The sequence below is a fragment of the Colletotrichum truncatum genome (genome assembly GCF_014235925.2).
Source record: "Colletotrichum truncatum strain CMES1059 chromosome Unknown Contig_0013, whole genome shotgun sequence".
Classification (NCBI taxonomy): domain Eukaryota; kingdom Fungi; phylum Ascomycota; class Sordariomycetes; order Glomerellales; family Glomerellaceae; genus Colletotrichum; species Colletotrichum truncatum.
In genome coordinates this window covers 545036-566435 of record NW_027222410.1, presented here as the reverse complement: position 1 = coordinate 566435, position 21400 = coordinate 545036, and the positions used below count along the sequence as shown (strand labels likewise).

The window sequence follows — 21400 nt, the reverse complement described above, 5'->3', positions numbered from 1 at the left end:
CGGGGGACCTCTGCCGAAGTTTCTTTTCGGAAATTTTTCTCCTGGGGTAGGTGCTGAAATATCTGGAGTTTAGGAGAAATATTGTAAGGTTGTAATATACTATGCTGGCTAGGCTGAGATAACTCTGAGCATTCTATATACTATTTTAGATTATAACTAAATATACTATACGTCTTTTTATAAAGGAGAATAACGACTCTTACCTGATCCTAATGGAATAGGAGAACAAGGTATGAAATCTGATGGGATAATAAGAGATTTCTGTTTGTAGAAAGTGCTCTGGGATATATCTTCTAGGTCTTTTAAAGTAGAAGACTTTCCTAGAAGTCGTCTTTGGGGTAATAATCTGGTTTGCTGGCAAGGTGTTTCTTCCTGGCTTGAAATACTTTGGGGTTTCATAAGGCGTCGTCTCTTGGAGTATCGTCTCTGAAAAGCGATTGGACCATCAGAAGAACTTGAACTTGATTTGCTTTTGGCTTCGGGGGGTTTTGCTTTGTTTGTTGGAATTCTGTTTGGTGAGAGCTTCTTTCTCTTTTGCTGTACTGTGGCGTTTGTATGGCTGGGATGTTGTATCTTGCTTGATTTCGTTGTATTAACTTTACCTAGTCTTGTAGCTAGCTGCTTTGGTAGGGGAGGCTTAATTAAATCGTTTGGATTGACTTCTTTATGTATACTTTTCGTGATTTGAACTGGATTAGTAATTGATGGCGAAAACTCCCTTGATAACGAGTTTTGGTTTCTAGGAGATTTGATATTACTCGCATAATTATCGTTATCGTTATCAAAGGTTAAGTCGATTGGCTCGAGATCCTTTATGACTTTGCCTTGATTGAAAGATTTTGACTTTGGTATTGTAGGCTGATGTGTAAAGCGTCTCATGGCTTGGATTTCTTTTTGATGGATTTTGCGATTTGCTAATATCTGTAAATCCCTACGCTTCTGGGCTTCGTTTGCTGCCTTGTGCTTTATACCTTGATATCTCGCCTCAGATTCTGCAACCTTTTGCATTTGCCAATCTGTTCTCCATATTTTGTTGGTAGTGAGATCGCGAGTTGTTACGACTGTGTTGTATATAAGCGAGGAATCTTGATTTAACCCTAAAGTTGGATTTTGGATAGATGTTCCCGCTTCAGATCTATTCCCTGACCGGACAAGGTATCTCTGACGTCGAAGATGAGGGTTTACTGAGTGCTGGAGCTGGAGGGATTTCCAATTTCTAGGTGGTAGCGACCTTTGTTGATGAAATTCTTTAACGGGATAAGCGCTCATAATAAGGCACCTGGTATTGCTTACATGTTAGCTTTTTATTTCTTAAAAAAGTAATATTATAGAGTAAAAAAATACTTACCATAGTAAGTTTTGTTAGGCGCCTTAGATAGATATAGTAAGGATGATATAGAATACTTTGTTATATAGTTTGAAGGATGGTTTGAAAAGTGTTCTCATCTAGTGAGGATTTTGACGACTTTTATATGTGGAAAGATCTGGTCTGCTGGATTAGTCTCTTCACGAAATGACGTGTACTCCTAGGTGTGTTGAGGATCAAGCATAATTGTTTCCACGATGTTTAGTGCTAAGGGATTTGATAGTAACAACGTAATACTACATGGAATTGAGCTACTTCGTGGTTCCATTTATCAAGCTTTGATTGGTTAATTCAAGGCGAAAACTGGAGTAATTCTCAGGGATTATCCACTCCTAGTGACTTTTAAGACAAAAAGTGGCTTTCACGAATTATGATTCGTTAACACTAAGAAACCTTTCCATTCCTAAAACCCACAAAAAAAGTCAAGAAGCCACTTTATAAATTCCAAAGCCAAAACCCCTTTCAGGCTAGCTAATAAGCAGACGGCTTTTAAGACAATAGGGAGACCTTCTCTATGATTTAATTGTCTTAGATATTTAACGTTCAGGTGCTAGACCTTCTTTAGGACGGTAAAAAGTGGGTTTAGTTTCATGGCCATAAGGGAACCCACTTTTTAAGTCCATTCCGTAGACCTAAAAGTGGGTTGGTCTCTCTGTAGTAAGGGAATTGACTTGATCTGCTAGGCTACTACCTGTACCTTCGACAAAAAGAAAAACACTTTACATCAAGGTAAAAACTTCAAAGAGACTTAAAATAAGATAATATTTTGTACTGTAAATAAGATATATTCCAATAGCTTGTCTCTAAAGTTTTGAAGTTTGCATCGTGGTATAGCAAGACTTATTAGAGTCTTAATATCGTGCTTAAGGTATAAAATACTCTGGCTTATTTGACTAACCAATAGATAACATTGAAAAGATAATGACTGGACACCGATTAAGCTTTTCGGTACAACACATCTATAATGAGCTAGATGTACTATAGCCAGTTTTTCCCACTGGAAAACTGGCTTGTGTACATATTCAGTTACATTGACAACTTTGAGACATATTCTCATGTATCTATTGTGTGAACGAAAAGTGGCTTTGTATAGGAAAAAGCCAGTTTTCAGGATGTATCTTTTGTCTCAAAGAAAGAGTCCCGTGCCTAGCAAAATCTAGCCAATCAAGCCACTTAGAAAAGCCAGTTTCTGGCTTTAAAGCTAGACTCCTAGCTATTAGGGTAAAGCCACCGACTTGGACGTCTGGGAGCAAGTGGATCCCGGCGCCGAAAACCCCGAGAAGCGGATGCCGAAGCCGGAGCCTCCGGCCTTCTCCGACTACAAGAAGAAAGGTATACCGCGACATACCCGCGGATCAATCATCGAGGTGTCACAGACACCAGATATCGAAGAAGTTCGATCGAACGAGACGGCTAGACGCCTCCAAGACCTTGTCAAGGAGGACCGTGAGGAGTATGTACAGCTCCGGAGCGACTACAACCATGATATCCGTATCTACGAGCGTGAAGCGGCTGCTCTACGAGAGCTCCGCAACTGGGTCCTATCGACAGCAGCCGAGAAGTACGTCAATGCGTGCTGTAAACCTACGGAGACCCTCCACGCCTGGATGGTCAAGCTGAAGGGCGTGGCCTCGATCTCGAACAATGAACAAAAGAGCGCCGCGCGTGAGGAGTACGAGAAGACCGTCAAGCAAGCGGCTACAAAGCGGATAACCACGAAGGCCGAGATCGAGAACTGGCTCGAGCAATGGGAGGCCGCAATGTTGAAGGGACAAGAGGTCAACCTTGCCCAGACAAGGGACTTCAGCGAGTGGAGCGAGGACTTCCTAAAGGTCATTGCGAAGACCGCTATTTCTGCGTTCCACGCCACGTTCGAGGCGAAGTTCCACGAGTCGGACAACCCCTCGATCAGCGAGATCTCTGCGGAAGTACGACGATATATACGAATCCACGCAGATACCCTATCGACAGGACCAAGAGCCTCAAGAGGTGCCTTTGCCACAACAAGAGAAGGACCCAAGGAGACCATGCCTCGGAGTACAACCAAGAAGCGACATAGGGCCGCCGATTCGCGGACCCAAAACGAGATGCCAACGTGTCACGGATGTGATCTGCCACGACACCTACTTGCCAACTGCTTCTACTGCTTCCCAGGGGAAGCGTATGAAGGATGGAGGCCCAGCAACGACATCATGAAGAAGGTCACCGAGCGTCTCAAGGCCGATGACGACCTCGCGGACCGCGTGAAGAAGATCCGTGAACAACGCGAGAAGGAAGCGAAGCAGACCTGACTGTATGGTCGGTGTATGGGGTCAGCCAACGCATCGTGGAGGAAGCAGTATACGAGTGACCGTTCTGCGTTCATGATCCGGACTGAGTACCCCTTACACAACTCTGCGATATACGACTCAGGATCATCGCTACACGTGTTCAACAACCGGGCTCGATTCTCAGGTTTCAGAGCAGCTGAACCAGGGGATTACCTATGGGCAGGAGCCTCACAAGTCCCAATCCTAGGGTATGGAAACGTGGATATAACGGCTGACGCTGAGCGGGGGAAGAAGGTAAGACTCCGCTTATACAACGTCGCTTACTGCGAAGAATTCGCAACGAATCTAGTCTCCTACCGCCTTCTACGGCAACGAGGGATGTGGTGGGATAACCGCCCAGGCCAGAATTGCGTACGAAGAGCGGATGGGACACTCGTCTGCTACCTTCACGATCTCCATGGACAACAGGTTATCGAGGACAATACCAAAGCAGGATTCGTCACGCAGGCGAAGCAGCGCCACACATCGTTTACACCGCGCAAAAGACTCGCAGGAAGACCGTTCAGATGGCACCAGAGACTGGGTCACCCGGGCGAGGGGGTGCTGGAGCACCTCGTCAACGCCTCTCGAGGCGTGAAGATCATGGGTGACCTACGCAACAAGCTGCCTGACTGCTCAGCGTGTGGAAAAGGGAAGACAAGACGAATTGTTCGACGTGCCCCACGCGAGTCTATAGCGTGGGCAAAACCAGGATCAAGAGTGGCGTTCGACTTTCACTCGATTAGCCCTCAAGGATACGGAGGCTATATGTCTACGGTAATACTCTCTGACCGACTAACAGGATACTCGTGGGACTACTACCTTAAGGACCGTACAACAGAGACGCTCCTCGAGGTATTCGATCTCTTCATGGCCATGATGAAGACGCAATATAATATACAGGTCAAAGTCTTCGAATGTGACCGCGAGGTTGCAACGATTCATCAGCAAGTCGCCACTCACCTTCAATCTCAAGGGGTGGTCCTCGAACCCTCTGCGCCCAATACGCAGGCCCAGAACGGAGGCGCCGAGCGAATCGCAGCAGTTATCAAGGAGAAGGCTAGGACCCTTCGCGAGGCAGGCAAGTTCCCTGAGATGCTGTGGCCCGAAATCGTTGCCGCCGCGACGTATTTATACAACAGGACGCCGTCAGCGGCGCGCGGCTGGAAAACGCCCTTCGAACGGTTCCATAATCAGTTTCGCGGCCCAGATCTCGGGAAGCCTCATCAAGCCCACCTTCGAGCGTACGGCTGCAAAGTGTATGCGCTCACAACAGACGCACAGCTGGGCAGGAATAAGTCGAGAAAGCTTCAACCGAGAGGATGGATAGGCTACCTCATTGGGTACAGTACTAGCAACTCCTACCGCGTGTGGAATCCGCTTACTGCCCGCGTTATCACAACGCGAGACGTTGTGTTCAGGGAAACCGAGTTCTTTAATAGAGATATCAACGAGCTGCGGGATGACCTCAAAGACCTCGACGTGAACGAGCTCAACGCTCTTCTCGCGCGACTAGAGGTCTCGCCCACAGGGATAACATCTCCAGAGTACGCACACACCGCAGACGAAGAAGTCGATGAAGTCCAGTACATTGAAGACGAAGAGGCACAAGAATACACCGCACCGCCGTCGCCTAAGTACGTGGAGTCACGATTCGAACTCAATACACCACCGCGGACGCCACCCACCTCGTTCTTCGCAGGCCTTGAGGAGGCACTCGGAGTGAAGGGGTGGAGGAAGAGACGTGCTTCGATCGCTCCTGAGGCGGTTCATGCACGCGAATCGATCCACGAAGAGTTTCCAATTACCACTCCGCGTACCTCCTGGCAAGCCGCTTTCCTCGGCGGCACCAGAACGGGTAGAAAACGAGTGAAGATGAAGCAAAAGGCGAAGAACGCCGATACCAGCCTGGAAGCGGTAGTATGTTGGAACAACAGACTCGAAGGTCTCACCGTAGCCGGACGTGGTAATGGTATGAACCCTGCCCCTGGGCCCAGGAGGAGTCTTAGAAACCCTGGGTGTGAGCGTGCCTTCGACCTCCGTCAGGGAAGAAACCACGTTGATTCGAGGGTAAAGGAAGACCTTCCCTCTGGGCTAAGCTCCCACAACGGTAGGCCCGTGTCAGGTGACGGGGGGCCCGCGGTTGAGACCGTGGCCTCTAGCGTTCCGGGAGAGGACCGTCCTCTGCCCCAGCGAAAAAGCCAAGCAGGCGTACTACCCCCAGTGCCTCAGAAACATGCCGATCTATACGGCCACCCCTACGAGAGGGGATTCCGAGAAGCGGAAGAGAAGCACCTCGCGAGCCACGATGAGATGGATACATACGTCGTCGTAGACCGTAGAGAAGCCGCCGGGCACCAGATCCTGGGTTGCCGGTGGGTATACGTCTATAAAACGGACGAGAAGGGAGCACTCCAGAAACTCAAGGCAAGGATCGTTGTTCGAGGAGATCAACAGGCTAAAAACGCTTTCAAGGATACATACGCTGCGACCCTCGCTGGACAATCGTTCCGAACCCTTATTGCCACCGCGGCCCAGCAAGATCTTACCTTACTGCAGTACGACGCAGTTAATGCCTTTGTCCACGCTCCGATCGACGAGACAGTATATATGGAGTTTCCACCGGGCCATGAGCAGCAGGGGAAGGTCCTGCGGCTGAAGAAGGCTCTATACGGCCTTCGCAGGTCCCCTCTACTGTGGCAACGGCATCTAGAGAACGGTCTGAAAGCAATGGGGATGGAACGCGTCGCAGGCGAGAATTGCTGCTGGCGGAAGGGACGCGTGCTCTTCTTCTTCTATGTCGACGACTGTGTTCTCGCGTTTCCCCCTGAGTGTAGAAACGCTGCTGAGCGCCTCATTAACGGGCTCAAAGAGAAGTACCACCTGGAAGGCGGAGACCCTCTTCACTGGTTTCTAGGAATCGAGGTCACGCGCGACCGAGCCAAGAAGAAAATCTGGCTATCTCAGGCAGCATACGCACAGAAGATCGCACGGTTGATTGGTCAAGGCACACATAAAGGATCACAGAGGAAGAACACTCGATTTACGACACCTATGACGAACGAGGAGCTACTGCCCGCCGAGGAGCACGCCTCAAAGAGCGAAATAACGGCATACCAACGAAAGATTGGATCGATCCTATACTTGGCGGTGATGACGCGCCCCGATATCGCCTTTGCTGCAAGCCGTCTGGCGAGGTTTAACCAGAATCCCTCTCAGAAGCATCATCGCGCTGCAGATCGAGTATTGCAGTACATCTTGGACACCTGCTTCCTTAGTCTCGAGTACGATGGCAACAACAAGAGTTTCGAAGTCGCATCAGACGCCAGCTTCGCAGATAACTCGCTAGATCGAAAGAGCTCTCAGGCGTACGCACTACGGCTTGCTGGAGGATTGATCGGATGGAGAGCGAACAAACAAGACACAGTCACAACATCAACGACAGAAGCAGAGCTTCTCGCCCTCTCACAAGCAGCACGCGAAGCTATATTCGTTAGCCGTCTGTTGAGTGCTCTTAATACGACGATTCCAAGCGGCGGAATAACGATCCAGTGCGACAACCTCCAGACGATTCGAATAGTAACTGAGGAACTCGTGACTCTAAAGACGAGGCTTCGTCACGTTGATATACACAACCACTGGTTGAGACAGGAGGTTGAGAACGGCACCATCAACGTCGTCCACACACCAACGAAAGACCTTGTTGCGGACGGACTCACGAAGAGCCTCGCAAGGCAACCGTTTGAAGACTTCATAAAACAGCTCAACTTGGTGAAGAAGGAGACGGAACCACTACGCGAAGAGAGGGACCCTCTCGCAGAGACCGCATGGAGCGGAGGGATCTTTGAAGGAGGAGAGGAATAAGGAAGAAGTCGGTTGGCCTGCCACCCCTAAGGGTAGCCTCCGCTGCTGCGTATGAAGCGCGCAGGAGCGCCCTAGGACCGAGGTCTCGAGCCGCGAAGGCTAAAGGGGTGTGTCAAAAAGGGTGGTAGGCCAGGGGCGCTGGAAGCGATGCACACGCAGAGCGCCTAGGATGCCAGGAAGGCGCTAGGAGGAATGTTTGGCCGAGGACCGCGCTAGGTGCGCTTAGTCACAGGGAACACGCCGGAAGAAGGCGCGTAAGGGATACGGACAGGTCTTAGAAAAAGAAGAAGCACAATACACATCACGATTGACCCCTGAATGTGCGCCTACGAATATTCGAACATAACCCATCGCCATATATTGCGACCCGTTCGTTATGCCTAACAGAGGGTTAACACACCTACTCTAGCTAGTAGCTAAGGCAGGGCATTCATATATAGGACACGGGCTAAGATAATAGGGGAGCCTCGGAAAAGAAGAACTATTATATAATTTACGTTAAGATAAAATATAATAATAAGCACCTAGCTAAGATAACGAGTACTTATCCTTAGTAATAAGCACTTATTATATATTGCGAGCGCTTATTAGAATCTACCTTAAGATTATAAAGACTTATATATAGATTAGGACTAAAGTACCTACTTAAAGGTTCTTCGATAGTTTCCGGCTAGCTAGACAACTAAGTATACCTACTATCTTATAAATTTAAGAGATCTATTATTAAGACAAACCTAGATAGGAAAGTATACTATTAATTTATTTATTACGCTATACTAGACTAATAATAAGATAATTCGTGCTTGATTTTCTAGTTTTTACTATTTTGAGGCCGCGACAAGTTTATATTCTCTTTGCTTCCAGTTAGAAGAGAGGAGCCGGTAATGAAGTCCATCCCAGTGCGCGCATCACTCTCTAGAACCCTACTCGCGTCACCACTACCTAGGCCCTGATTACCTTCCGCGCGAGTCTGTAGAGCAGCGGCCTCAACATCTGATTCCACGTGGCGCACTGTGGTGGTGGTCATGATGGCGGACCTCTTGCTCGACTTGACCGACAGGTAAGACGTCTTCAGACTGCTTCCAAAGTCCCATTTTCTTTTCGAAGAGAAGAGCCTCCGCCTTCTCCTCTCTATTACCCCGAGCTCCTCCTCGGCCTCGCGGTGCAGTGCATCGACCGGCCTGAAAATGAGCGCCCCTCGCTTCCAGAACCCCGGCCTGAACAGTGGACATAACACCGGGGTCGTGACGGCCAGCAGCGCTATGACGGTCTCCCTGTAACCCCATATGTTGATGGTGAGGACGCTCGGCGCTGCCGTGAGCGTCAACGCGGCGCGGATGATGGCCGCCGCGATAACAAAGAGGCCGCCGCATAAAAGGCAGGTGACGCCGACGCGCTTCCACACCGGTACCCGGAGGTGCCAGAGCATCGGGGCCGGGATGATTAGAATGAAGGCGTCGGTGATGACATTGAGCACGGCCAGGGCGTAAAAGTTCTGTGCCCGAAAGATGCAGTGCTCGCCGGGCAGGGGGCGCACCGTCCAGTTGTCGTGGAAGGGCCTGCATGTAGAGCTCACGGTCGCGATGAGCGCTACCCAGGTCAGCCCGCAAAAGAGGAAGAGGAAGTTGATTGTCCGGTCTTTTATTAGGCCCTGCATGACGCGTCGGTAGAAAAAGAGGATGCTGAACTTCAATACCCAGACGAAGCCGGGATAGGTGTACCATGTGACGAACTCCATTTTGCTGCCCATCTCGAGGATCCTGACGTCTTCGTCACTGAGTGAATCAACCTGCTGCGGCTTGACGTTGATGTTTCCCCCTGCGTAGTAAGCGAAATAGCCCATTGTACTATCGACAGTGTATAAGAGGATGCACTATGTCAGTCAGGTTGATATGGTTAGTCCTGGCTAGGTTTGATGGGTCGCATATTTAATCGAAAACATCCAGTGAATGTGCTTACAAGGAAAGAGAGGTAGTCATCGCCATGGTATCCTCTGAAGCCCACCGTTCGAAGGCGCACAACATGGCGAAGACCAATGATTACCATGCCAATTGCATACCAAGTCTGTAAACCCATTAGTGTCTATTAATCACATCCCCTCAATTCCCGACTGTCGTCATCCTCAAAGTCCTTACCCATACTTCCACGAGATATCCTTCGTGTGTCTCGATCGCTATGGCTGAGCTTGGTCGTGGCGGCCACATTTTTCAAGCCTTAGCGGGGGTGGTATCCGCAAAGGTGAACACGATTAGACATCGTGATGTAATGTAGAACAACAGGGAGAGGAACAAGCTTTGGGAGCCGTTCCAGATTTTATTTTGCGGGGTTCCGATCAAGGTTTATGTTGAATCACCAGAACTCCGGAACTCCGGGTTGAAGTCTAACCGTCGCCAGCAGTCCTGCCGGCACCCAGGCTGCCCACGTAACAGGCAGACCGGCAAACGGCTATAAAGCCGATAGCTACTTCCCTTAGTACTTCTACTAAAACTTCTTCTAAAGATAGATATATAGATTAATAGATAACTAGTTTCCTTATTAGTTTATCCTAATATACTATAGATAACGAACTCTACTCTAATAGGGGTAGAGCTTATTAAAAATATTAGAGTAGAGTTTATTAATAATTTAGTAAGTAAAATACCCTCTTTTAATATATTAAGATAGCTATTAATAATACGATTATTTATTTTAATTTAAAAAGCTATATTATAGTTACTATCAGGCCGGAAACAAAGGTTATCTAAAATATGGCTACGCCACAAACTAAAGCATGGCAAGGCAGAATGCATGATTAGCATATAAGGTTTTAGGCATCCTTTCCCCGAGTTCACGATTAGTCATTAAGTGTCACTGGCGGCCTCTGAACCAGAGAAAGTATTGATGTCGAATTGAGGGTTCAGAACGATGTATATTCCGTTATGTGTGTAACTGTCTAAGGGCCCTTCAGGGGCGCGTAGGGAAGGGGGTATGCCACCCCCTGACCCGGGGCTCGGCGCTCGGAAATAGTGTTCTGCCGAGCGTTGCCGAAGCCTCGCGTAGCGCGCTCAATCTGACACACCCCCTCAGGGGAGCGCCGAATCGGGGCTTCCCTGCCCTCGAGTCGCCCTCTCCCCCTCGTATTTAGATTACACTGCGTTCAGAGCTCTTCTTTCGCTCATCCCTCGGCTGGTAGGCTTTCTACTGCGCTGTCTCCTCTCCTTCTGCTAAGAGGACGTTTTATACGTACAACTCGCGTACCACAGCAAGTCACGAGCTTCCCGTGGCACTCGGAGCGCGCTTCTCGTGGTCTTCGACCGCCCAGACGTCTTCCTGCGCGGCTCTCTTGGCCCACGCTTCTTCGTCTTCTTCTAATTCGCGTCTCCGATTCCGCTTCAGGAGCTCTGCCTGTTCGCTCATACGGACCTGCTTCCGGAACTCGCGGAACTGTGGGAGCGCGAGACTCTTCGTCAGACCGTCTGCCATAAGCTCTGACGACGGTGTGTATGCCACGGATACGCGCTTCGCTGCGACCTCTTGTCGTAGCCAGTGGTTGTGAATATCCACGTGCCGTAAGCGCGTCTGAAGGGTCACTAGATCCGTTGTCACCAGTCGAACGGTCTGTAAGTTGTCGCATTGGATCTGAATCGTGGGTACGCTGCGCTTTTCTGCGGGAAACGTCGCTTCCGGCGCTTCTTCTGTTGGAAGGTGTACGTTTAGCGCGGAGATCAGGCGGCTTGCAAATAGCGCTTCCTTTGCTGCTTGCGAGAGGGATAGCAGCTCAGCTTCCGTCGTAGATGTGGTGACCGTGGCCTGTTTGTTAGCGCGCCACGCAACGAGCCCGCCGAATAGCTTCATAGCGAGCGCCTGAGAGCTCTTCCGATCCAGGGAGTTGTCTGCGAAGCTGGCATCTGACGCCACGATAAGCGTGTCTTCCTCGCTGCCGGGTTCGCAGCCGTATTCGAGGCAGAGGTAGCGGGTGGAATAGAGGTAGGCGAGCGCTCTGTCCGCTGCGCGTTGGTGTTTCGGCCCGGGATTCTGGTTGAAGCGCGCGAGACGGCTTGCCGCGAACGCGACGTCGGGTCTCGTCATTATTGCGGCGTATAGGAGAGTCCCGACCTTCTTCTGGTACTGGTTGACTTCCCACGCGCTGGCCTCTCCTTCGTAGGGTAGAAGCTCCTCCAGGACCATAGGAGTGTACGAGCGCGCTTCAGAACCGTCTTCTAACGCGTTAGCTGTGGGTGGAAGCAGCCGCCTCACCTTCTCGGCGTAAACTGCCTGCGAGAGCCATAATCGGCGTGTGGCTCGGTCTCGTATGACCTCGATTCCTAAAAACCACTGGAGGTCTCCGCCTCCTTCGAAGTGGTAGCGCTTCTGTAGCTCAGAGACCTCCCGCAGCGCTGCCTCCTTGCGCGCGCGGGGAAACGCCAGTACGCAGTCGTCCACGTAGAAGAAGAACATGACTTCGCCTTTTTGCCAGCAGCAATTCTCGCCTGCCACGCGTTCGAATCCACGTTCTACGAGTCCCTTTTCTAAGTGGCGTTGCCACAGGAGAGGGGAACGTCGTAGGCCGTATAGCGCCTTTCTCAATCGCAGGATTCTTCCTGGAACGCGGTAGCCCGGCGGAAGCTCCATATAGACGGTCTCGTCTAGATCCGCGTGGACGAAGGCGTTTACCGCATCGTATTGTAGTAATTCTAGGTCAAAGCGCGCGGCAACGGCCATCAGAACTCGGAACGACATACCTGCGAGCGTCGCGGCGTACGTCTCCCGCGCGTCTCTTGCTTGCTGGTCTCCTCGAATAACCAGGCGTGCCTTGAATTTGGCTAATCGCCCGTGCTTATCAAGCTTGTAAGTGTATACCCAGTGGCATCCGAGGACCTGGTAGCCGCGCGAGGCGCTTCTTGCGACCTCTTCCCACGAGCGGGACTCCTTGTGCCCGTCTAGGTGGCTTCTTTCAGCGCGCAGGAACTCCTCCCGGAAAGGGTGACGTTGCAACTGATCGTGAGACGTTGGCAAAGGGGCCAGATCCCTCCAGTAGGCGCCTTTCTTTCGGCCTTGCGCTTCCACGCGGGAGCGGAGCTCGGTCGGCGCCAACGCAGTCACCACATCCCGGTTACCGCGCGCTCTGAGATCCTTCGTCTCTTCTGCGAGCGTCTGGCTCCGGTCTCTGTGGGAGCTGGGCTCACTTGTCTCAAACGCTTCTACCACGGAGCAACCTTCCTGGGATTCACTTGCCTCCTGCTGACCTGTAACTTGGTCTTCCAAAGGGCCTTCATCCGCGCCGTCATTCCCGGATTTCACGGTGAAGGTTGCCTCGGAAACCCTCTCAGGGGCGCGCGGCTGGCCAGGCACAACGCGATCCCTTCGTGGGCCGTCTTGACGTCTAGGGTTTTGTTTGTGAAGCGTCGTTCCAGCTAGAAAAGCGGCTTTGTACGACGTCCGTGGTGTGACCTTCTTATAGATGGGCTTCGTAGCGGGGATATCCCGCGTATGCTCTTCTCCCCACCCCCTCACGTCGAGCTCGGTGAGCACCGCGAGAAAGGATGTGGGAGGCGACGCCTCCGGCGTCGGAAAGGGCTCAAACCGCGCTCCCGTGTATTGCCCTTCCACTTGCTTAGGCGCGTCCGCTTCAGCGTTATGGTGCCCGAGCGCTTCTGCTGCTTCCAGGGCAGGCTCACCGGGATCGGCGTGCTCTGAGACTTCTTCTGCTTCTTCGTCAGCGCTTTGTATATAGTTTTCTGAGCCCGTGGTCTGTCTGATCAGCTCCTCTATGCGCTGCTGAATCGCCTGCAGGTCGAGGTGGTTGATTTCTTCCACTAGGGACCTGACGTTGCCGTCGAAGTGGCATTTCTCGTTAAACACCACATCGCGCGTGGTAAATACTTCACTACGCAGGGGATTCCATATCCGGAACGAGTTGCTTGATGTGTAGCCGACTAGGTAGCCTATCCAGGCACGCGGAGCGAGTTTCTGGCGCCTGTTGCGCTTCAGCTGCGCATCAGTAGTCATTGCGTACGCTTTGCACCCATATGAGCGCAGATGAGAGAGGTCTGGGCGCGCGTAGAAGCCGCTTTCCTCGTGCCAGAACTGTCTGTGGAAGCGCTCGTACGGCGACTTCCACCCCCTGACTGCTGACGGCGTTCGGTTGTAGACGTAGGTGGCTGCTTTCGTGACTTCCGGCCAAAGCACGTCCGGTAGCGCTGCGCTTCTAGCCATTGCCCTCGCGCGCTCTTTGATAGCTGCCGCCCCGCGTTCAGCGCCTCCATTCTGTGACTGTGTATTAGGAGCCGATGGCTCTATTGTTATCCCGCGTGCTGCTAGCATTTGGGTCACGCGTAAGTGCTTTTCGAGCTCCCCATCGGTCTCCAGGAACTTCACTGATATGTCGTAATGGGTCTTCAGGAGCTCCAGGAAGTCCGTCAGGGTCGTTAGCAGAACGTCAGTAGTGCGTCCCGTAAGGTAAAAGTCCCACGCTAGACCGCTTGCGCGGTCCACGATGATCATGGTTGACGTGTACCCTTCGTAACCTTCTTCGTAGTCGTGGAAGTCCAGTGCGAGCCTCTCACCAGGCTTTGCGCGCTTCAGGGATTCTCGGGGCGCTCGGCGAACCATCCGGCGTGCTTTGCTTTCGCCACAAGCGTCGCAGTCAACTGTTGTTATTGGACCACCCCCTGAGGCGAGCCGGACTCCTCGCGCCGAATTGGCCAGGTGGCGGATAGCTTCCGGTCCCGCGTGGCCTAGTCTGCGGTGCCAGAGTTCAGCGCTTGCGCTGATTGCTTTCCTGCGCGTCGCCGTTGTGTAGTTGTGCCTTCTGCGCGGCTTGGGGTCGTCTGGTGCCGCGCTTCGCGTGACTGGCGCCGTTGCGAATGCCGCGTCGATCTTTCGGTAGTCCAGGACTTGCTGGCCAGCAACTTCTGTGAGAGCGCAGAGAAACGTTCCGTCCGCGCGTCGTAAGCAGTTATTCCGGGGACTCATATCCCACCAGAAGCCTCTCCTGCGTAGGCGCGTGAGGGAAACCAGGTTGCTCGCGAAGCCGGTACAGAGTGCGACGTCGTAGAGGCGGAGCTTCGTAACAGTGCTCCCCTGCTCTCTGACTCTGATGTCGACGGTTCCGTATGCTTCGATAGCCACTTGCTGAGCGCCTGCCCATAAGTAGTCGCCTGCTGGCGCTCCTGACAGTGTGGTGAACCACGAGGGGTCGTTGAATACATGGATCGTTGATCCAGAGTCCAGGATCGCCGATCTGAAGAGCTCGTATGTCTCCGGAGCGGTGTGGAAGGCACTCGGGACGGTCCCCTTGCTTCGGCCATATAGTCAGTGTTCTTCTTTCGCTGGTTCTCTCACCTTCCTGACACGGTTTGCGAGCGTTTCGTCTTTTCTCATCCGCTCGTCGAGGTTCGCGAGAAGCTCTCTACTCGGCTCGTACCACTCAGGGCGCTCCCGTTCGTTGACGAGCCAGCACTTCGAGAGCGGGTGAGGTTTCAGGCACGCAGGGCACAGCCGGTTGCCCTCGCTCTCCCCATCGCTTCTCTTCCGCGACCGGTCTCTGCGAGCTCCTCCTCTGGAGCGCGTGTTTCCTCGAGATCCCCGGCTGCTTCTCATTGGTACCGTTAGGCGCGCGGGGGAAGTTCGTTCCCCTTCCTCTTCGTTTCTTGAAGTGGCTTCTGTGGTAGGACCAAACGCTCCGCGTCCGGCCTGCTTCTTCGGGTTGTGTTGAGAGGTTGTTTGTAGGAACCGCCGCGCGTCTGACAGGACTTCTCCAACGCTCAGTTTCTCGCTTTCGACGCGTTCGTCCTTGACGGTCTGGTATAAGAAGATCCATGTATCGGCGTAGCTGTGGCTCACGGCGTAGGTGAATTCCGGGAACCATATACTGGGGAGCTCGGTACCCGGGACGCCCGCCGCTGCTGCTTCGTGGATTGATTCTTCCCACTTCGTAAGCCACTCTTCCAGCTCTTTCTTCGTTGCGAGTCGCTTCCGCTCCGGTATCTGGAGCGCTCTCTTATATGCTTCGCTCGCGGCGGTGCGTCTCTCACGAGTGGTTATCCCTACGCGTTCCTTCAACGCGTAGACCCAGCGGTCCAGTGCGCGGTCCGCGGTACAGCAGCTCTTGAGGAGAGAGGTGCTGACTGTATCTCGGACCCAGTCTTCGAGCACGCGAATCCCTTTCAGGAACGCTTCATGGGTCTTGGAGCGCTCCATATATTCAGACCGACGTTCCTTATACAGGGCGAGATTGGCTGCCGAGAGCTCCTCCAGCGCTTGTGCGCGCGTTTCGTAGTCGGCGTCTTCGTTTAGCACTTCGGCTTTGCCGGTCTTGGGGTGATCGTATATTTCGGGGCGCTTCGGCCGCTCCATCCGCCGCTCGAGACGCGTTTGTCCCGTGTTTAAGGCGCCTGGGCGCTGGGGATCGATATATCGCCAGAGGTCGTAGGACTTGGCCTTCGACTGCAGCTGGTCGATCCATAGGATCCAGTCGGCAGGGGTATTCAGGGTGATTTTCGCGCTTGAGGAGGACATTTCGACGATAGGGGTTCAATTGGGCGCGTAGAAAGGGCTTTCGTATGCGTAGAATAGATGGCTGGCGGCGTTTAACGTAAACGCAGCACGTATCAGACTGTTAATTGTCGAATTGAGGGTTCAGAACGATGTATATTCCGTTATGTGTGTAACTGTCTAAGGGCCCTTCAGGGGCGCGTAGGGAAGGGGGTATGCCACCCCCTGACCCGGGGCTCGGCGCTCGGAAATAGTGTTCTGCCGAGCGTTGCCGAAGCCTCGCGTAGCGCGCTCAATCTGACATAACCTTCCTAACGGAAGGCATTTAAAGGAATAATACTCTTAAAAACCTAACCATAACAGCCTTAATTAATAAAAAGATATTAAAAAGATATAAATGTAAATTTATATAATAGTATTTTAAGGCTATTTATTACTTTAAATATTTATTATATTTTATTAAAAACAAATAGTAAAATACTAACTAATTAAAAGTCTTTTTTCTTAACTTTAACCCTATTTTTCATAACTAATATCTAATAACGTAGTATTTCCCCTCAAGTTAAAGTAAGTTATGGTAATTATATAAGCTAATATTATAAAATCGCTAATAAGCTAGAAGTAATATTCTAGGATTTTAAATTTAAAGTGCTTAAGGAGGCTTACTATTAATTTAGATAGCTTCAAGCAGTGTATGGGGCAGCTGTTTTTAGACGCTAATTCTAAACGAGCCTGAGAGGAGTATCCCTACGAATGAGAACATACCCATGTTACGACCCGTTAAGTATGCCTAACAGAGAAACTAGCCCCACTCGAGGACAGCGGCTAGAGACAAGATATATGCAGGCGACGGAAGGGACAAGGGTCGCCCCGCCGGAAAAGGAAGAACTATGTTCAAGTCACGTGATGATAAGAAAGGAATAAGAGATACGACTCTTGGCATGTCGGCTGCCGACAATTGAGATATCGGCAAGCGACGACGCGGACGTCGGCCTTGGGAAACGGGACTTGTATATAGACCAGGACTTGAGCACCTGCTCAAGCCCTCTAGATAGTTCTTCAGCAATCAACTTGTGATTCATCCTCGATGACTTTCAGCTTAGCTCATAGTTTGTGATATTACTATACCTCGTTACCTAGTGTAAGACTGATCACCTTACCCTAACCCTCGATCTACCAGTACGACATACCTGTATACGACGCAAGACCTATTGTTAGTATCGCAGCCTCAACTTCTGTTAGCAGAAACCCTACTGTCACTAGCTGGCCGTAACACTTTGATTGCTCCTGTTTGGTAAGTTGACCCTGCGAAACTAACAAACAGTACCTTCGACAAGATGTCTTCATCCAGCACCGCCAAAACTCCTACTACTTTCCCCAACTCCTCCAAGGGGAAGGCACCCGTCAAGAACCTTGCTCAGGAACTTGGAGAAGAAGAAATGAAGGACGTGGAAGAAGAATCTGAAGAAGAAGAAGATGACGGCAATGAAGAACTTCAGCGTCAGGTTCGCAAGAACAACCGTGACGTTGGAAGACTTCAGGAAATGTTCAATTCGAACGCCGTAGTCCTCGAGCAACTCCAAGCTACTATCCGGAACCTCGAAGGACGCAACCAGGAACTCCTGAACCAGAACCGTACCCTACAAGGTGCTGCTAATATCATCCAAACCCCTGTAGACGGACGAGAGAAGCTCCGTTTCAGCACCCTAAGCAAGTATGATGGTACTCCTGGCAAACTCAAGGGATTCCTGATTCAACTCAAGAATTACCACAACTTTCACCGCTCCAACTTCAGAAATAAGTCTGAGAAAGTTTTACACGCTTCGGCCCTCCTAGACGGGAAAGCCCTTCAGTGGTTCGAACCGTTTTTGGAAAATTACTGGCAGAACGAAACGTTAGAAGACTGTAACACGGAGACCCGTGATATTTTCGACAGCTTCGAAGGATTCGAGCATGCACTCAAATCCCTATTCCAAGACCCAGATGAACGCAGCAGGGCAGAAAGGGAACTTAACAACCTCAGACAAACCAAGTCGGCAATTCACTACGCCGCCGAGTTTCGACGCCTCTGCGCTACCCTGGACATGACTGATGAGTCCAAGATATTTATCTTCTACTCAGGACTCAAAGACGAGGTCAAGGACGAGATCGTTAAGTTAGACAAACCAGAAGACTTTCTCAGCTACACCGAACTCGCCATCAAGATAGACAACCGACTTTATGAGCGAAGAAGAGAAAAGGGCGAAAGACGACAACCCGCCAATTCGGCCAAGAAATACCAATGGCAACCTCAGAAGAAGTTTCATCAACACGACAAAAACCGCTCTCAGCAGAATCAACAGCGGAGCACCGCTTACGGACATCACAGCGGCCCCATAGACCTAAGCGTCGCCAATAAGGACAACCGATGGAACCAGAAACCTCAACAAAAGAAGGAATTCAAGTGCTACAACTGCGACAAACCCGGACATATGGCCAGAGACTGCAGACAACCCAAACGGATCCAAGGACCACCGCGACAAGCCAGCGTAGCACAAAAACAACGAGATCACAGCAGTGAAAAATGGACCAACTGCTTCAACGATCTCTATAACGACCACAGGGAAGCTAAAGAAAACAGTAGATGGTACCCTAAGGACCCTTCTGGACGATCTGGATGCGACACCACCGGGATGAACGACAAAATTCTCGCGGTAGCAGACCGACAAGACATCAGCTTCTTCAACAATAATAACCGACCCCTGGACCGGTATGAACAAGAAGAAGTTGCCAACAAACTCAACAAAGCCTTTGCAGACGGAACAATCGTAAATCACCCCGGGCTGCTCTGGGACAGCCGACGACTTACCAACTATACCCAAGTTGACCAAGTCACAACTCCTGACTCCTTCACCCCGGAAGAAATTCAACAACTAGAAGACGAAAATGATCAAGCCATTCGACGACTTGACGAAGCTATAGGAGCGGGGACCCGAGCAACCATTCCAGACAACAGGGTCACCCTATACCTTACAAAAAAACGAAACGAACGCGTCCTACTACAAGGTAACACGCGCGGACAATATGCACTCCAGCACAGAACCACCCGGTTCGTACCCAGAGACGATGGAGATGCAAAGAACACCCGCACCCTAGCAGTCGCTAGCAAGATAGAACGAAAAACAATCGAGCAACTCGATGAGATGCTTCAAAACCAGCGACTAAACGCGAGCTCGACATATCAAGACAATGAGCGACGGATCGCCCGACTGCAGCAAGGACGAGACGCTTGCCAACAACGAGCCCAACAAGACCCAAGTAACCCTACTTGGCAACAACAGACTGGAGCGCTGGACGCCCAGATTGAACGACGAATTAGTGCTCGAGATGACCCCGAACGAATCCATAGGATCAACCAGGAGCTCGAGGAAATAAACAAAATCAAGAAAGAAGAAATCAATGAATATAACCCTGAAAGGGAACAACGGCTTCAAAAAATTACTCAGCACTGGCACTTCGGGATAAGCGAATCCCCCTACCAATCTGAAGAACCTGACCAGATCGAAGACGACTATGTAGATGCGACCCCACAAGACGTAGTCAGCATCGATGACACTAGTTCCGAGGAGGACCAGGAACGACAAGACAGGATCCGACACCTAACAGAAATCCTTCAGTACCAAGAAATTGATCCTTACGATGATAACCAACAACTATATTTCTTCGGGATACCAGCCAAGAAGAGGAAAACATACTTTGAATCTTCCATCCAAGCCAACGACCACCCAATCCTCGACCCAAGAGCTAAGAAACACTATGACTTATTTTGGGGACAATGCATTATTGACAGCTGCGAGCTGCACGTCGTCAACAAACACGAATACAAATTCTACCCACGCAGGTGGGGCACTGAGCCCATCACGCAAGTCTACACTGAAGTCGAACTACCCATGTGGGATTTGGTGAGATACGAAAAGGAGGAAGGTATCGCTATCTTCGCACCCAATTGTGAGTACCCAATGAGATGCCAACACGATAGGACAATGTCGTGGGAAGAATGCACTCGGGACATTTGCAAGGTACATTGCGAGGACAAATCCAGAGCATGGAGACTATCACAACAACCCAGTGGACCATCCAAAGAAATACCCGACCTTGCCATCCTGCGAAAAAACAAACGTAAGGGAAAGAAATCGTCAAAAAACGAGCAGAGCCACTCTTAGAGGGACAAGAGATAGGCTCCAGGGAAAAGTCCCTATGTGCAACCACAGCAAACGACGCACATCTCAAGATCACAGTGAACCTGGGAGGTTACACTACGGAGGCCCTGATCGACTCGGGAGCCCAGGGAAACTTCATATCCCCACGAATAATACAAGAAAGAGAAATACCATGGGCCAAGAAACAGAACCCCTACCCTTTGAATACGGTAGAAGGGAAAAGAGTCAAGTATGGCGGAGGCATCATTGATTCGGAGACCGCGCCACTCCCTTTGATTCACCATGGCCATCAGGAACACATCACGCTTGACATCACTGAGATAGGACGACACGAGGTCATCCTTGGAATCCCATGGCTAAGAAAGAATAACCCCCGGATAGACTGGGGAAAAGGCCTAATCACATACGACAATCCAGCCCCTGAGCAGCGCTCGCAGAAGCCCTCACGCGGATTACTAGCGGCACAAGGAACCAGACCAAGCTTGTTCCTCAGAACGAAAGACATGCGCACTAGGACGCTAGCTGCGACAGCCACCAACAAAGTTACAGAAGACCCGCTATCGAAGATACCTGTTGAATACAGGATATACAGCAAGCTCTTTGCATCAGAGCTCGAGACCGGACTACCGGAACACAGTGGATACGACCACAAAATCGAACTCAAGGAAGGTTGTGAACCTACCTTCAGTAAAATCTACCCCCTTAACCAAGAAGAAATGGACGCCCTCGACGAATGGCTAGATGAGAACCTAGCTAAAGGATTTATCCGACCCTCGACATCACCGGCCGGATACCCAGTACTCTTTGTACCAAAGAAAAATGGCAAGAAACGACTATGCGTGGATTACAGGAAATTGAACGACATCACTATTAAAAACTGCTACCCATTGCCCTTGATCTCGGAACTACGAGACCTACTCTATGACGCCCAATGGTTTACTGCCTTGGACCTCAAAGGAGCTTATAATCTCATCCGAATAGCTGAAGGAGACGAATGGAAAGCAGCTTTTAGAACAAGGCGAGGACAATTTGAGACTCTCGTCATGCCGTTCGGACTCACCAACGCACCCGCCACTTTCCAAACCATGATTAACCACGTACTCAGGGAATACCTGGACAAGACAGTTGTCGTCTACCTTGACGACATACTTATATTCTCAAAGACACTCGAAGAACATAAACAACAC

General features: G+C 50.8%; 4 protein-coding genes across 4 annotated transcripts; 2 read left to right on the top strand and 2 right to left on the bottom strand.

Annotated features, from left to right (window-relative positions):
- Positions 1 to 2652: 2652 nt before the first annotated feature.
- CTRU02_215192 (gag protein) lies at positions 2653 to 3657 on the top strand (the record flags this gene model as incomplete). Its single annotated transcript, XM_036732480.1, has 1 exon — positions 2653 to 3657. The coding sequence occupies one exon, from the start codon at positions 2653 to 2655 to the stop codon at positions 3655 to 3657; it is 1005 nt and encodes a 334-aa protein (XP_036575837.1).
- Positions 3658 to 8350: 4693 nt separating this feature from the next.
- Positions 8351 to 9743, bottom strand: CTRU02_215191 (uncharacterized protein; the record flags this gene model as incomplete). Its single annotated transcript, XM_036732478.1, has 3 exons — positions 8351 to 9412; positions 9499 to 9603; positions 9675 to 9743. The coding sequence occupies 3 exons, from the start codon at positions 9741 to 9743 to the stop codon at positions 8351 to 8353; spliced, it is 1236 nt and encodes a 411-aa protein (XP_036575835.1).
- Positions 9744 to 14832: 5089 nt separating this feature from the next.
- On the bottom strand, positions 14833 to 15720 carry CTRU02_215190 (gag protein; the record flags this gene model as incomplete). The annotated part of the gene is made up of 1 exon (XM_036732477.1): positions 14833 to 15720. The coding sequence occupies one exon, from the start codon at positions 15718 to 15720 to the stop codon at positions 14833 to 14835; it is 888 nt and encodes a 295-aa protein (XP_036575834.1).
- Positions 15721 to 17453: 1733 nt separating this feature from the next.
- On the top strand, positions 17454 to 20216 carry CTRU02_215189 (reverse transcriptase domain protein; the record flags this gene model as incomplete). The annotated part of the gene is made up of 1 exon (XM_070206398.1): positions 17454 to 20216. One exon carries the CDS (start codon positions 17454 to 17456, stop codon positions 20214 to 20216), a length of 2763 nt encoding a protein of 920 aa, XP_070059957.1.
- Between the last annotated feature and the right edge of the window lie 1184 nt (positions 20217 to 21400).